Consider the following 13263-nt stretch of genomic DNA (forward strand, 5'->3'; position numbering starts at 1 on the left):
GAGAGAGAGAGAAGAGAGAGAGAAAGAGAAGGAGATAGAGATGGAGAGAGAAAGGAAGAGGGAGAGATGGAGAGAGAAAGAGAAAAATGAGAAAATGATGGAGGGAAAGAACGAGGGAGAGGAAAATGAAACAAATGAGAGAAAAGGAAGAGAGAAGTAGAGAGGAAGGAGGGAAGGAAGGAAGGAGAAATGGAGTTTGTTGATTTAAGTTTAAATTTACTTGTTAATAAAGAAGTATAAATTACTTTATTACTTAATTATTAATTATTAATTACTTATTACTTCTTCTTTATTTTAAATATTGTATTTGTTCCCATTTTGTTTTTTACTTTAAATAAGGTATGTGCAGTGTACAAAGGGATTTGTTCATAGGTTTTTTTTATAGTCCGGCCCTCCAACAGTCTGAGGGACAGTGAACTGGCCCCCTGTGTAAAAAGTTTGGGGACCCCTGCTCTAGCCACTTATTTGATGGCTAGCTAATAGGATTATAAGTTTGAATGTTATAACTAACCAACAAAATTGTTTTAAAATAACCAGGTACTATGTTGTCTTAAGAAACAGTAGTTAGAAATAATCACCATAGATATTACTTTTCACTTATGCTAATTAGTCCCTAGGTAATTGCAGCAGAAATGCTGTAACTGTAATTAGTTCATTTTAATCTTTAATAAGATAAAATAAGGTATCATATTGTCAGAATAATAGTTATAAGTAAATATTCCCCATGGCCTTAAGGTGACTGCTATGTGTATAGTTGCTAGGTTGACTTAATGCACGTTAATTGAGGCTCAGAGGACATGAAGTACATGTGTAGCTTACACTCTTTTATTACATGCTAAAGTCATTATTTTAATACATGCTAAAAAGTTTAAAATGTGAAAAAAAGTCCTGTGGTGTCGTTTATGCATTTTCCCTTTGTTTGAAAAAGCTACTTTCTACATAAGATAATTATCATAGTTTGTTGCAGATAATTAATTTCCAGAAGCACACACAGATGATTGATACCGCAAATAGATTATTTCTTCAATGTAGCAACAGTTACAAGCAGTTTCATTTCCAGCAGCAGATAAGCACAGAGTGGGCTGAGAGTACAGAGTGGGACAGAGAACAGAGTGGACTGAGCCACGCTCAGCCTTAAGCTTAAGTTTTCAATTCTCTGCACAGACTCAGTAGTGGTTAGCTCCCATTGACTGACTTAGCTGCTATGCCTATTCATTGGCTATCCTTGTTAACATGGCTCTCCCAGTTCATGAATATCTTAATAATAATGTTTTATACAACTGAGGTTTGATGTCATGATGTGTCATGATACTCTAAAAATTCAAAATACAGTCCATCTATTTTCTTATTTGTAAAGTAAGCTCTTTGTCAGTTAAGTGTTGATATTTAAAAAGTAATCTTATTTACTGCAAATTATTCAATGTTTAAAATATCATAAATATTTGCTATTCAGGGACATGAATGTTTGAGTATGTATAATAATAAACAAGATTCTTCGGAGAGGGGCGGCATACAAATCTAATTTATTATTATTATTATTATTATTATTATTATTATTATTATTATTATTCATTTGTTCATTCAGTAAGAAGATGAAATAAAAATTACACTTTCCTCTTTCCTATGGCTTTGAATATCTCCTGTCAAGTTTTTCTCAGAAAAGTGGAGTGAGGGGTTTTGTTTTTGCTTTACAGAATCCATTAGCCTGCATGTTACTTTACACAGTTATTCCCTAGAATTGAAGTAAACTGGGATTTCTTTAAATGTGGGAGTTAACATGCTCAGTCAAGTCAGAAGGCAGGAAAATAATATGCCTGATAGCTTTTGACTTTATTTCTATCTATTCATAGTGATTCTTAGAACTAGATTGGAGAACCAGCAGCCATAGAAAGAGCTGCTGATATAAATCCAATAATACAAAGTTTCAGATCATTTGATAAGTCTTCATCCATATATAAAATTGTCTGCCGTGTAGAAATCTCTGCGGTATGTGATAATATGTTATTCCCATGGAATATTTGCTGACTGCCGAAATCACAGCACAACTTTATAGACAAGACTGAATTAGTTTAATTACAAGAAGGAAGTTGTTTCCCAAAGCTAAACTAAATAAGTAACCTTCCATTATAGCCTTTTCTTTTCTTAAAAATTCTTCTTGATTTCTTCTGACTGTTCTATCATTAGCAATCAGGTAGACCAACTAAAACAAGTTATATAAAGTTATCTATTCAGTCAAAACTAACTATATGTATTTATTTTACATTGGGAGGGTTTACATACCTTTGAAATTTAATTAACTAATACTATAATTTAAAACATATATATCATATTGCATTTGTCCTAATAGTGTACTGTAATAGTGTAGAATTCTACATAAACAAATATATGTCATATTATATCACAATTTCATTTCCATTCACATTCATTGGCTGATATCTTAGATGAGAAAACTAATACAGTACTAGGACATATCAAACATGTTTTAATGGTATAGAAATTATTACGGCACATTTCACTATGAGTTAGCACTTCAAACGCTTTCAGTCTTGCTGAAAAATTTGGTCAGGCAATTTTATTACATACAGAAGCCTAGGATTGATTTTAGAGACGGAAAACAAGGAAAAAAAGTATTCTGAACCAAATGGTATAGTAATATATTATTTAATAAAATACCAGTGTAGCAGAATACTTTTTACAAACACGTATACTTTTTACAACTATGTATACTTTTTACAAACTTCAAACTTGACAGCTTTAAGACTAGTGGACTTCAACTCCCAGAATTCCTCCTCCTGTCATGCTAGATAGGGTAATTAGTCCGAGTCTCTAATAAATAAATAAGTTAGAAGGCAAAGGGTCTGGGAAGCCTGCAGGGAGCTCCTGGGTGCCTGGGGATGGCAAAAATGGCCCAGTTTTTGTGAAAATGGGTCATTTTTCAGCCATTTATTTGAAAAAATGGGGTGGAGAAAGGGTCTCAGTAATTTGCAGAGAACTCTTGGGTGTTGGGGAATGGCAAAAATGCCCCCATTTTTGTGAAAAGCAGGCCATTTGTCACCCATTTTTTCACAGAAATCGATGCACTTTTCCATCCTCCATCACCCAGGAGCTCTCTGCAGACCCTCTGTCCAAAAATGGAATGCAGGGGGCAGGGCTTCAGGATAGCCCAAATGGCTGTATTCAGTGTATAAGATGCACCAACTTTTCCACCCTCTTTCAAGGGGGAGGAGGTGTGTCTTGTACTCCGAAAAATATGTTACTTCTATTGTCATCCGTCTATTTCCTTTTCACTTTTAAAAATCTATTTCTTTAAATGTGTCAAAATGATCAATCAGCAAATTGTCCTTTATTATTTCTTTGCTGGATTTGCAGATCTAGTGCTGAAATTCTTTTATTAACTGCAGTAATAATATAAATGAGTTGTCAGTAGTTCACATTAATTTCTGAAGAGGGCCAATTGGCTTATTATCAGTTTATTTAAAGCTGATAATGAAATTAACAGAGATTATGATGGAACTGAATTTTGCTAAATTATAGATAATTACCAGACCTATCATTTTAGAATAAATCTACTCACTTGAAAGATTATTACAGGTAATCTATTTGAGCATGCATTTGTGCCATAATAAAATAATTGTTGTTGCTTTGATGAAAACAGTGACAACATATTTAGCAAAATAAGATTCAATAGAAACAGCTGCCCAGGAAGTAGAATTACTTTCTATTTTTTAAATTTTCTCTAATGTATAATCCACTCATTAATTTTGGTATTCTTATCAATCATCCTTCTCAGGTACTTCTGATCAGTTATTCACATCATATCTATGAAAGTTATTTCTTTATGTGTATTTTTGGTCTGTGCTCTTTTAATATAATCCCAACTCCTCTCTTTGGCAAGACTTTAACATATAGCATTGTAAATTTTAGATTTGTAGTTTATTATTGATCAAAATGTCATACATTTTCCACTAAGAATGAAAACAAATTCACAAAAATAACTGTGACCTAATTAGGGTCTTAGTACCTTAGTACTTCAGAGGTAGGTTCAGATCGGTTCTATAGAACGGTAACTTGGTGGCCTGGGTCGCTAAAACAGGCAGTGACTCAGACTTATCATGCCCTAAACTGGTGGTGCCAGCTTGTTTTTCGTTTCTGCGCATGTGCAGAAGCTGTTTTTTGCTTTAAGTACTGTGTTTTAAGCATTGCACATGTGCACATGCACAACGTGAGCCCCATGCCTGCAGAGCGCCACTGAGCAAACTGGCAGTGAAGAAAAGCAGAACCCTGGAGTACTGGTATACAAGACACACCAAGTTTTACCTTTCTTTGGATATGCATTTATGAGCGTTGGGTTCAAGGGATACCTGGAGGCCTGTAGAAATTGGGCTTGCCCTTCTCTTGTACTAGCTGCAAAAGCAGCCTGTGTTATATTACAAAATATATATTTGTAAAGATAGTATAAGTAAATTCTATTTAGTAAATAAATTTGCATTTTTATCATAAATGTTGCTTTGAAAAGAAAATATAAGTACAGTGATACCTCGTCTTACAAACTTAATTGGTTCTGGGACGAGATTTGTAAGGTGAAAAGTTTGTAAGACGAAACAATGTTTCCCATAGGAATCAATGGAAAAGCGATTAATGCATGCAAGCCCAAAACTCACCCCTTTTGCCAGCCGAAGCGCCCGTTTTTGTGCTGCTGGGATTCCCCTGAGGTTCCCCTCCATGGGAAACCCCACCTCCGGATTTCCGTGTTTTTGTGATGCTGCATGGGAATCCCAGCAGCGCAAAAATGAGTGCTTCGCTGGCAATGGAAGTCCGGAGGTGGGGTTTCCCAGGGAGGGGAGCCTCAGCGAAATTGCAGCATCGCAAAAACACGGAAGTCCTCGAAACCCCACCTCTGGACATCCGTGTTTTTGTGATGCTGCGATTTCACTGAGGCTCCCCTCGCTGGGAAACCCCACCTCCGGACTTCCGTTGCCAGCGAAGCGCCCGTTTTTGTGCTGCTGGGATTCACCTGCAACATCGCAAAAACACGGAAGTCCAGGGGGGTGTTTCCCAGGGAGGGGAGCCTCAGGGGAATCCCAGCAGGACAAAAATGGGCACTTCGCTGGCAACAGAAGTCCAGAGGCGGGGCATCCCAGTGGCGGCGGCTTGGGTCTGTAAGGTGAAAATAGTTTGGAAGAAGAGGCAAAAAAATCTTAAACCCTGGGTTTGTATCTCGAAATGTTTGTATGACAAGGGGTATGTAAGATGAGGTATCACTGTATTAGAATGCAATAAAATGTACATGTTTGAGGGGAAAATAGTATCAGAATTATGGGATGCTATGAGTGAAATAAGCAATTGAGCCGGGGTGGTGCAGCAGGTAGAGTGCTGTACTGCAGGCCACTAAAGCTGATTGTAGATCTGTAGGTCAGCGGTTCAAATCTCGTCACTGGCTCAAAGTTGCCTCAACCTTCCATCCTTCCGAGGTGGGTAAAATAAGATTGTGGGGGCAATATGCTGGCTCTGTTAAAAAGTGCTATTGCTAACATGTTGTAAGCTGCTCTGAGTCTACGTAGAAGGGCAGCATAAAAACCGAATAAATAAATAAAATAAATAAATAGTTTTACTTTTATTTTATGGAACTTGCTCATAATTAATTGAAATCCTGCTAAATCAGTTTTTCACAGAGAAGGAGATGCCACTTAGAAAAATATATCTTTTAGATTTTAATTATTGTCCAGTTTAGATTTCAGCAAAGCCGATATTATCTCAATCTATATAAAATACTTTATATGGATTGAAATAATTGTATTTTTTATTAATATTTATATTTTACTGATAAATGTGTTTATAGTATTTTAGTATTAATATGCTTATTATTTGAAGGAATCATAAATTAAATCCTGCCAATAGTTACTCCAGATAAAAAGATTAACATATGTATTTATAAACAAGAGTAAAATTGAATTTGAAAGATGTCACCCTATATACATTATTCCAGGATTACTTATTTTAGAGTTTTTCGTTTGCCAGTAAATTCAGATTCCTGTGTTGATTAGTGAAACAATTGAACGTTGCAGAAGTCAAAATGGTGTGCATATATCCAGTAATTGGATATAATAATAACAGCAAGATAAGACATTAGTATTTTTATTTCTGTTTTAGATCAGCTTCAAAACATGTAGCTAAAGATCTTGGAAATATAGAAGAAAATAAAAAGTTAGAAGAAAACAATCATAAATTGGAAGCTTGAAACACCAAACTATTTGGTTGCCATTCCAGGTATGTTAACTACTTTATAATGTATTATCTCCTCTGAATATTTATTTATTTATTTATTTATTCACTTCTATGCCGCCCAATCGTGAAGGACTCAGGGAGGCTTACAAAATAAAAATAATAATACAAAATAATAATACAAGACAAAAGATACAAAGCAATAAGAGAAGTCAGATATAATATAATATTACCACAACTGGTGAACCAGGTGAACCTGGGCAAAGGTCCCCCTTGCCACAGCCAAAAGATGATGGCTAAGACTCAGCTGTGGGTCCAAGAGGACACCCAAGTTGCAGACCCTATTTGAGGGGGACAGTATCCCCCCCCCAGAACAATGGACGGACATATCGAGGTGTCCCACTCGGTCTAGTCTGGGTTGAGCTTGAGCCTATTGGTCCCCATCCAAATTCTTACAGTTTCCAGGCACGGGCACATCACATCCACTGCTTTACTAAATTGGCATGGGGTGGAGATGTATAACTGGGTATCATCAGCATAATGATAGGAGAGGCCGAGTGGTGGGCCTCTGCCCCCCCACTAATACCGACTGTGAACGACCAGAGAGAACCACCGTAAAATGGTACGTCCCACTCCCAGTGCTCCAGTTGTTTCAGAAGGATATCATGGTCGATGGTAATCGAAGGCTGCTGAGAGGTTGGTAGCGCCGGAGGCAGGAGGCTCCACCCAGCTGCCCAGGATGCTTCTGTGCATGCGCAGAAGCGTGACGTGCATGCATCCCGGTAGTAAATGGTTTTAGAACCCACTACTGCTTTATACATATATGAGTATAAATGTCCTAGAAGTGTTAATCAGGATTTATATCATGCTATCAATTAGAATTCCTGAAGAAGAAGTAGGTTGGAACACATCCTCCTGGAGAAAAATCTGTTATGAAAAATTGACACCAACTTTTCTTAGAACCACAATTGGAACAGGAATTTCTATTGTAAGTTATTGTAAGTTGAGTCAGACCTAACTCTATGACAAGTTTTATAGCAGTCATTAAGCAAATCTCCATCACATTGTTATTAAGCAAATCATGTGGTTTTAACTGAATCCAACTTTCCCAATTTTTTGCCAAAATCAGCAAAAAACAGGTAGCAGATTGTGATCATGTGACTGCAGATACTACAGCCAGTCATAAACATGAGCTGATGATCATATGCTCATGAGGGTAGTACAATGGTCCTACGTGCAGACACAAATTATAAGGCACTTTTTTCTAATTGTTCAACTATAAGTCAAAGTCTACCTGTACTCAATTGTACTCTGGTGTCCTTATTAAAAATTCACAAGAAATGAACTACAGTTTCCACAGGCCTGATCTTATGTAGATTAAAGGCTATTATAAAGGGTTGTCTTATATCACCACTATAGTATGATTGTTGATAACTCATTAAAGTGAGTTAATGACAAAACTCTTCTTATTTAACTATTGAACAAATACTGTAGGCTGACTACTGAGATAAATCCCTCTTAGCAGACAAATTTGTATTTCTTGCCTTTCTATATCTAAGATTTTCCATCCTAGAAAGCTTTTAGGAAGGTAGAGTGGAACGATACTCAAGATCCTCATAATATCAAACATGTTTCTCTTTAACAAATTCAGCTAATTGTTTGTTTTTCAAATGCCAAATTCAGGAGATAATGGATTGGATTAAGGAACTGACTCTATATGCATATGCTCTGGGAATGTGTTGAAGTTCAAAAATTTTGGAAGGAAGTACAGAATGAAATAAATAATATGCTAAACATTAATTGGATAATTACAAAAGAATTAGCAATACTAGTTAAATATGGGGAAATACGAGAATTTAAAGAAATCAAAATAGTAGCTTTGGAAAGTGCTCAAGCAGTAGTGATATTAGGGTGGAAAGATAGCAATAAATGGACAATCCAGAATTGGTACTGGTACATGGTGGACCACATCCACTTCGAAATTATGGAAATAAGATTAAATAACTTTGATGAAAATAAATTGGAGAAGCTGATGGCACGATGGAATAAGATGAAAAATTATATCTTAAGTAGAATTTATGACGACAATGTGAAAAATAAATTCCAATCACTTTTTGTATGTAAAGAAATGTAAACCGGAGCTAAGGAAGAAATTGAAACTTATTGCAAATAATTTAACCCCTAAATGGTGGTGGGGTTTTTATTGGTGTTGGGCAACAAACTTTTTGTTTGTTGTAATAAAATTTAATTTAAAAAAATATTTTTTTAAAAAAAAAGGAACTGACTCTAGACAAGTCAGACATGTTCAAAGTAAGAGCTAGGACACAATCAATGAGGAGTATTTCACAAATTTGACTTGCTCCTAACAACAGATAATGTGACTCTCTGGTTTCACAGATACAGGCAACAGCCAGAATTTTTTAAAAATCAGATTTAGCTGATACACCAAGTTTTCCTTTCTTGGAAGAATATTGTGTTAAATTATATGAACTGCCTACTTTTGTATGGATAGTGTATTTCATTTCATACAGAATGCAACTAGAATACTTATCAAAGAGAACACATGATATCTATTGTTGAAAATACTGCAGTGCTACATAATACTTTTAAAATTATAGAGAGTGTTGATCTAGACTACCTAAAAGAAATACCTTTTATATGAGCCTTTCTAGATACTGTGTCTTATTTGGAATTAAATTTTCAGTGCAGTCACTATAAACTTTGGAGTGAACATCCTGAGTAGTTGAAGGAACAGATTTCTTTGGTGACTTTTAAAGGGAGATTTAAAATATTTAAAATATTTCATTTTTTTTATTAATTATTTTAATGGCTATTATTTTGTATTTAGTGTTATTGAAAATTACTAGGATATTTCACTAGTATAGAAAGATTCATCAGTATACTAATATACCTCTTGGCTGATAGGATGAAGGAAATAATACATGCCATACATAGGTTTGATTAAGATTAGAACTTTTTGTATCTTACAAAAAAATCTTAATTGACCAAAGACATATGAACTGTATTTAGTATGCAGCATCTTAAATAACAATATTAATAACATAAAATGTGGCTGTCTTCTTGGATATTTCAGATAGCCTTAGTCTGAAATTGGAGCAAAACTATTTTATTGGGTAGTAGCTTGAGAATGAATGGAGACCCTAATTATTTTTTTAAAAATCCTAAATACTTGTGTCCCTGTTTGGTGTGGTACATTAGATACTCATTTCAGTACAATAAAGAGGCTAAAAGAAAGGCTTCATAGAATTGGCATGTAAGAATTGGAAGAGATGTTATCATCTGGTCTACCTTTCTATTCAGCATGGGAATACATTACTACAAGTAGTTCTTGATTTATGACTATAATAAGTCCAGAATTGTGGTCACTAGGGATCATTAGATGAGGCATCACATGACTAGACTCAATTTTATAGCCAGTCTTACAATGGTCATAAAGTAAGTCACCATAAATTGAATCACAAAGTAATTAGGTGAATCCATTTGTCTTAATGGAATTAGAAAAACATTGTAAACTGTAGTCACATGATCATAGGACATTGCCACCAATCATGAATGCAAACTGATTGCCAAGCCTCTGATGTGATTATTATTTTATTCATTAATTGGATTTATATGCCTCCCCCCTCTGAGGACTCAGGGCAGCTCACAACATATAAAAGGAAACAATGAAATACATGGCTAAATCCAATTAATTAAAACTAATCTAAAATCATCAATTTTGTTAAAAAAACCCAACCATACTCATTCAGACACCAATCACACATAACATTCGTTGGCCAGGGGGCTAGGATCTAATTGCCCCAAGCCTGGCGGCATAGATGAGTCTTAAGACTCTTGCGGATTGTGAGGAGGGTGGGGGAAATGCAAATCTCGGGGGAGCTGATTCCAAAGAGCCGGGACCCCCACATAGAAGGCTCTTCCCCTAGGCCCCACCAAACGACATTGCCTAGTTGACGGGACCTGGAGAAGGCCGACTTTGTGAGATTTAACAGGTCGTTGGGATCATACGGCAGAAGGCGGTCCCATAACATGGGCCCGATAACATGTAGGGCTTTATAGGTCATAACCAACACTTTGAATTGTGTCCAGAAACCAATCGGCAACCAATGCAGACTGTGGAGTGTTGGAGAAACATGGGCATGCCTATGACCATTCACGCGGCTGCATTTTGCACAATTTGTGTTAATGTTTATATTATTGAAAAGGGGGTAGTAGTCGTAGCTTCAAGTATGGGTTGTAAGTAGCATTTTTTAAGTCCATTGCAATTTTGAACAGTCATTAAAAAGCCAGTCATAAGTCAAGGACTACCTTTATTGCATTTCCAATAGATAGCCATCCAACCTCTATTTAAAAGGGAGTCTTTTAAGTCCCAAAATGATCTCTTTTATTCTCGTACAATTCTTACCAATAGGATTTTTTTTCTTGATGTCACATCATAACCTGTTTCCTTGTAATGTAAATTTATATTTTCTTGTCCTGGCTTCTGGAAGTTCTTAATCGTTCTGCTTCATCTTCTTCATGGCAGAATTTCAAATACTGGAAGACAGCTATTTGTTTTTACTCACAGTCTTCTGTTTTCCTCACTAAACCTCAGAAGAATTTTCATTAGTTATCTGCTGTGTAAGCACAAAGCAATGTATAAGTTAGGTTCAGTTTGGATGTTCTCAATTAGTTTCTCAAAAACTCTTAAAAACGGTGTAATTGGGGAACAATGTTAAACACTACATAAACTATTTCGGGAAACTATTGTTATCCCAACAAGATATGATATGTAGTATATTGCTTTTGCTGCTAATTTCCACAGTGCTGTCATTATTCAGTTACTTGTGTTTGCTACCTATTTTGTCTTGTAGTTTTCAGTTTAAATAATATATCAGCAAGAACTTTCTAGTATTATAAATGTGAGCAGTGATGGAGCAATTTTCTTTACTAACTGCTGGTTACATTAGAAAATAAAATTTCAGCCATATATTTCTGTGCCATTTATGCTATCTTTATATTGGATCTTCTTTATTTACTGTCTTTGTTCTGTTTTTAGAAAATAAATATAGACCAACTGAAGCATGAACATGGATTATGTTTAAGATATATAAGAAGATGTGGCGGCTTTTCATGGTTCAAGTATTATACAGATAATTGTTTCAACTTTTCAAAAAATGTATATCCAGTTTTCTCAAGCTTACAAAATTTCAGCAAAACTAATTTTGGCAACAGCCATAATAATAGGTCAAAAATTGTGTTCAGTTTGAATATATATATTATTTTTTTGTAAATGTCTGCACTGAAGATTACGTTTGGTTTGCCTTTATGTAAATTTTTTACGTAGCTATTTTTATACACTGTAAGGCTTTGTTCTGGGAGTTGCTGGTAATCTGATGTATAGTGTTTTTATTTTCATCATTTTTTTGCACCCTTTAAAGAGGTACATTTCTAATTCTGACTGCTATCAGTAAATCTCCTACTTTGCACAGTGAGTATTTAATTTATGAAATTGCCTTATGGAAAAAGGAAACATTTATTTGTTTTTCAAAAATCACTGTAAGAAAAAATATTTTAAAAAATCTGTAAGGGGAAAAAATCAAGCTAACCACTTTATACTACAATAAAGATCTGCTAAACTATTAATAACATGTACATAATTGTCAAAGGGTAATCAGGTATTATTCAAGATTCATGTTATTGTGTATACCGATGTCTATTATGAAGTCTTTTTTAGACAGGAAAATCTTTTTATTGATAGCATTCTGAAAACAATTGTTTTTTCAATTACATAATATATAGTGCGAATGACTGGAATTGAGAATTAGTTCAGAATTTTTTTGTTATCCACTGCCTTAAAATTACCTTTGTTTTTAAATTTGAAAAAGGAAAAAAATAATTGGATGGGATTTTTTTCTTTCTTTTTTTAAGTAGTCATACTTAAGCTGCATTTTTCCACAAAATAGAATATATATATTTTTGTGTGTATGTGTGTATGTTTGTTAACAACACTACAGATATTGCACCTTGAGATGATTTTAGTGTTTTTAACTGGTACATAATTTATCAAAAGTACAGAAATTGTAACAATAAAATGAAATCTATGTATCTTTAGTTACACCCAAGACTGTAACTTTGTAGACCTGTTTTATGCTTGAGAATTTTTTAGAGAGTTAGCATCAAAAGAAACATTTGGATAGATCAGGACAAATAATGTTTAGCAATGTTTCCTCTTTTAGCAAAAGACTAGCATTTGGAAGGATATAATAACTTTTTTTAAAAATCAGAAAGAAGATAGAATTAGAACAAATATATGGTTTGGTTTACCGATTTATGGGTCTAGGAAAAGAATGAGTCTCTAGCTTATTGGAAGTTTGCTTAGAAAAGAAATGGAAGTGGAAATTAGGAAATACATTTTGCCACAAAGGAGAGGGAGAAAACTGTTGTGAATTTGTAAAATGTTAAATGTCTGGGCAGTAGTGACTAATATCTTAAATAAAACCTTTCTATAATGTATTGGCATGGATTAACATGAAATGTTCTAGAAATTCAATAGTGTATAAAAATATTATAGAAGTATCCTGTAAAAAGTCCTCTCTGCACTGGTTAAGGCTTTATTTGGCAATGTAACAACAACAAATCTTGATAAGTGTTAAACCAAAGTTAAAAGGGGGATAAAACCAAAGTCTTGTGTTCTATATGGCTAAGCCATTTATGAAATCTATGTAAATACTGTGATTTTTTTCTTTTTCTCCTTTTCTTTTTTTAGAATTTGTTTAAAATGATTCTAAAATTTTTAAGCACCTGTTTTCCAAAATAAAATGTGAACACATGCAAAAAAGATTATATATAATTTGTTCTGATATGAAGTAATCATTACCTATAGGAGAAAATTCAACTATTATGAATATAGGAAAGAGGGGGGCAAAGATTTAAAGTGCTACATCTTGGATTACATGAAATATAAAAATAAATATAAAAATATTTCCATTTAGGAAAGGAGATCTCTTTGCTCTATTAATAAAAAATAAAATTATTCAC

At 34.4% G+C, this 13263-nt stretch overlaps 1 protein-coding gene across 5 annotated transcripts in view; it reads left to right on the forward strand.

The window, feature by feature from the left end:
- Positions 1-13063, forward strand: part of ALCAM (activated leukocyte cell adhesion molecule) — a 140072-nt gene extending 127009 nt beyond the window's left edge. For 3 of the 5 annotated variants that reach the window (XM_070750089.1, XM_070750091.1, XM_070750090.1), the window contains 2 exons: positions 6151-6267; positions 11282-13063. In XM_070750089.1, the coding sequence (XP_070606190.1) occupies positions 6151-6238 (88 nt within the window). In that variant the 3' untranslated portion in view covers positions 6239-6267; positions 11282-13063. The remainder of the gene's footprint in view (positions 1-6150; positions 6268-11281) is intronic. The other 2 variants (XM_070750092.1, XM_070750093.1) reach the window with 1 other exon arrangement.
- The last annotated feature ends 200 nt before the right edge of the window (positions 13064-13263 follow it).

Source organism: Erythrolamprus reginae, chromosome 4 (genome assembly GCF_031021105.1).
Source record: "Erythrolamprus reginae isolate rEryReg1 chromosome 4, rEryReg1.hap1, whole genome shotgun sequence".
NCBI classification, from domain to species: Eukaryota; Metazoa; Chordata; class Lepidosauria; order Squamata; family Dipsadidae; genus Erythrolamprus; species Erythrolamprus reginae.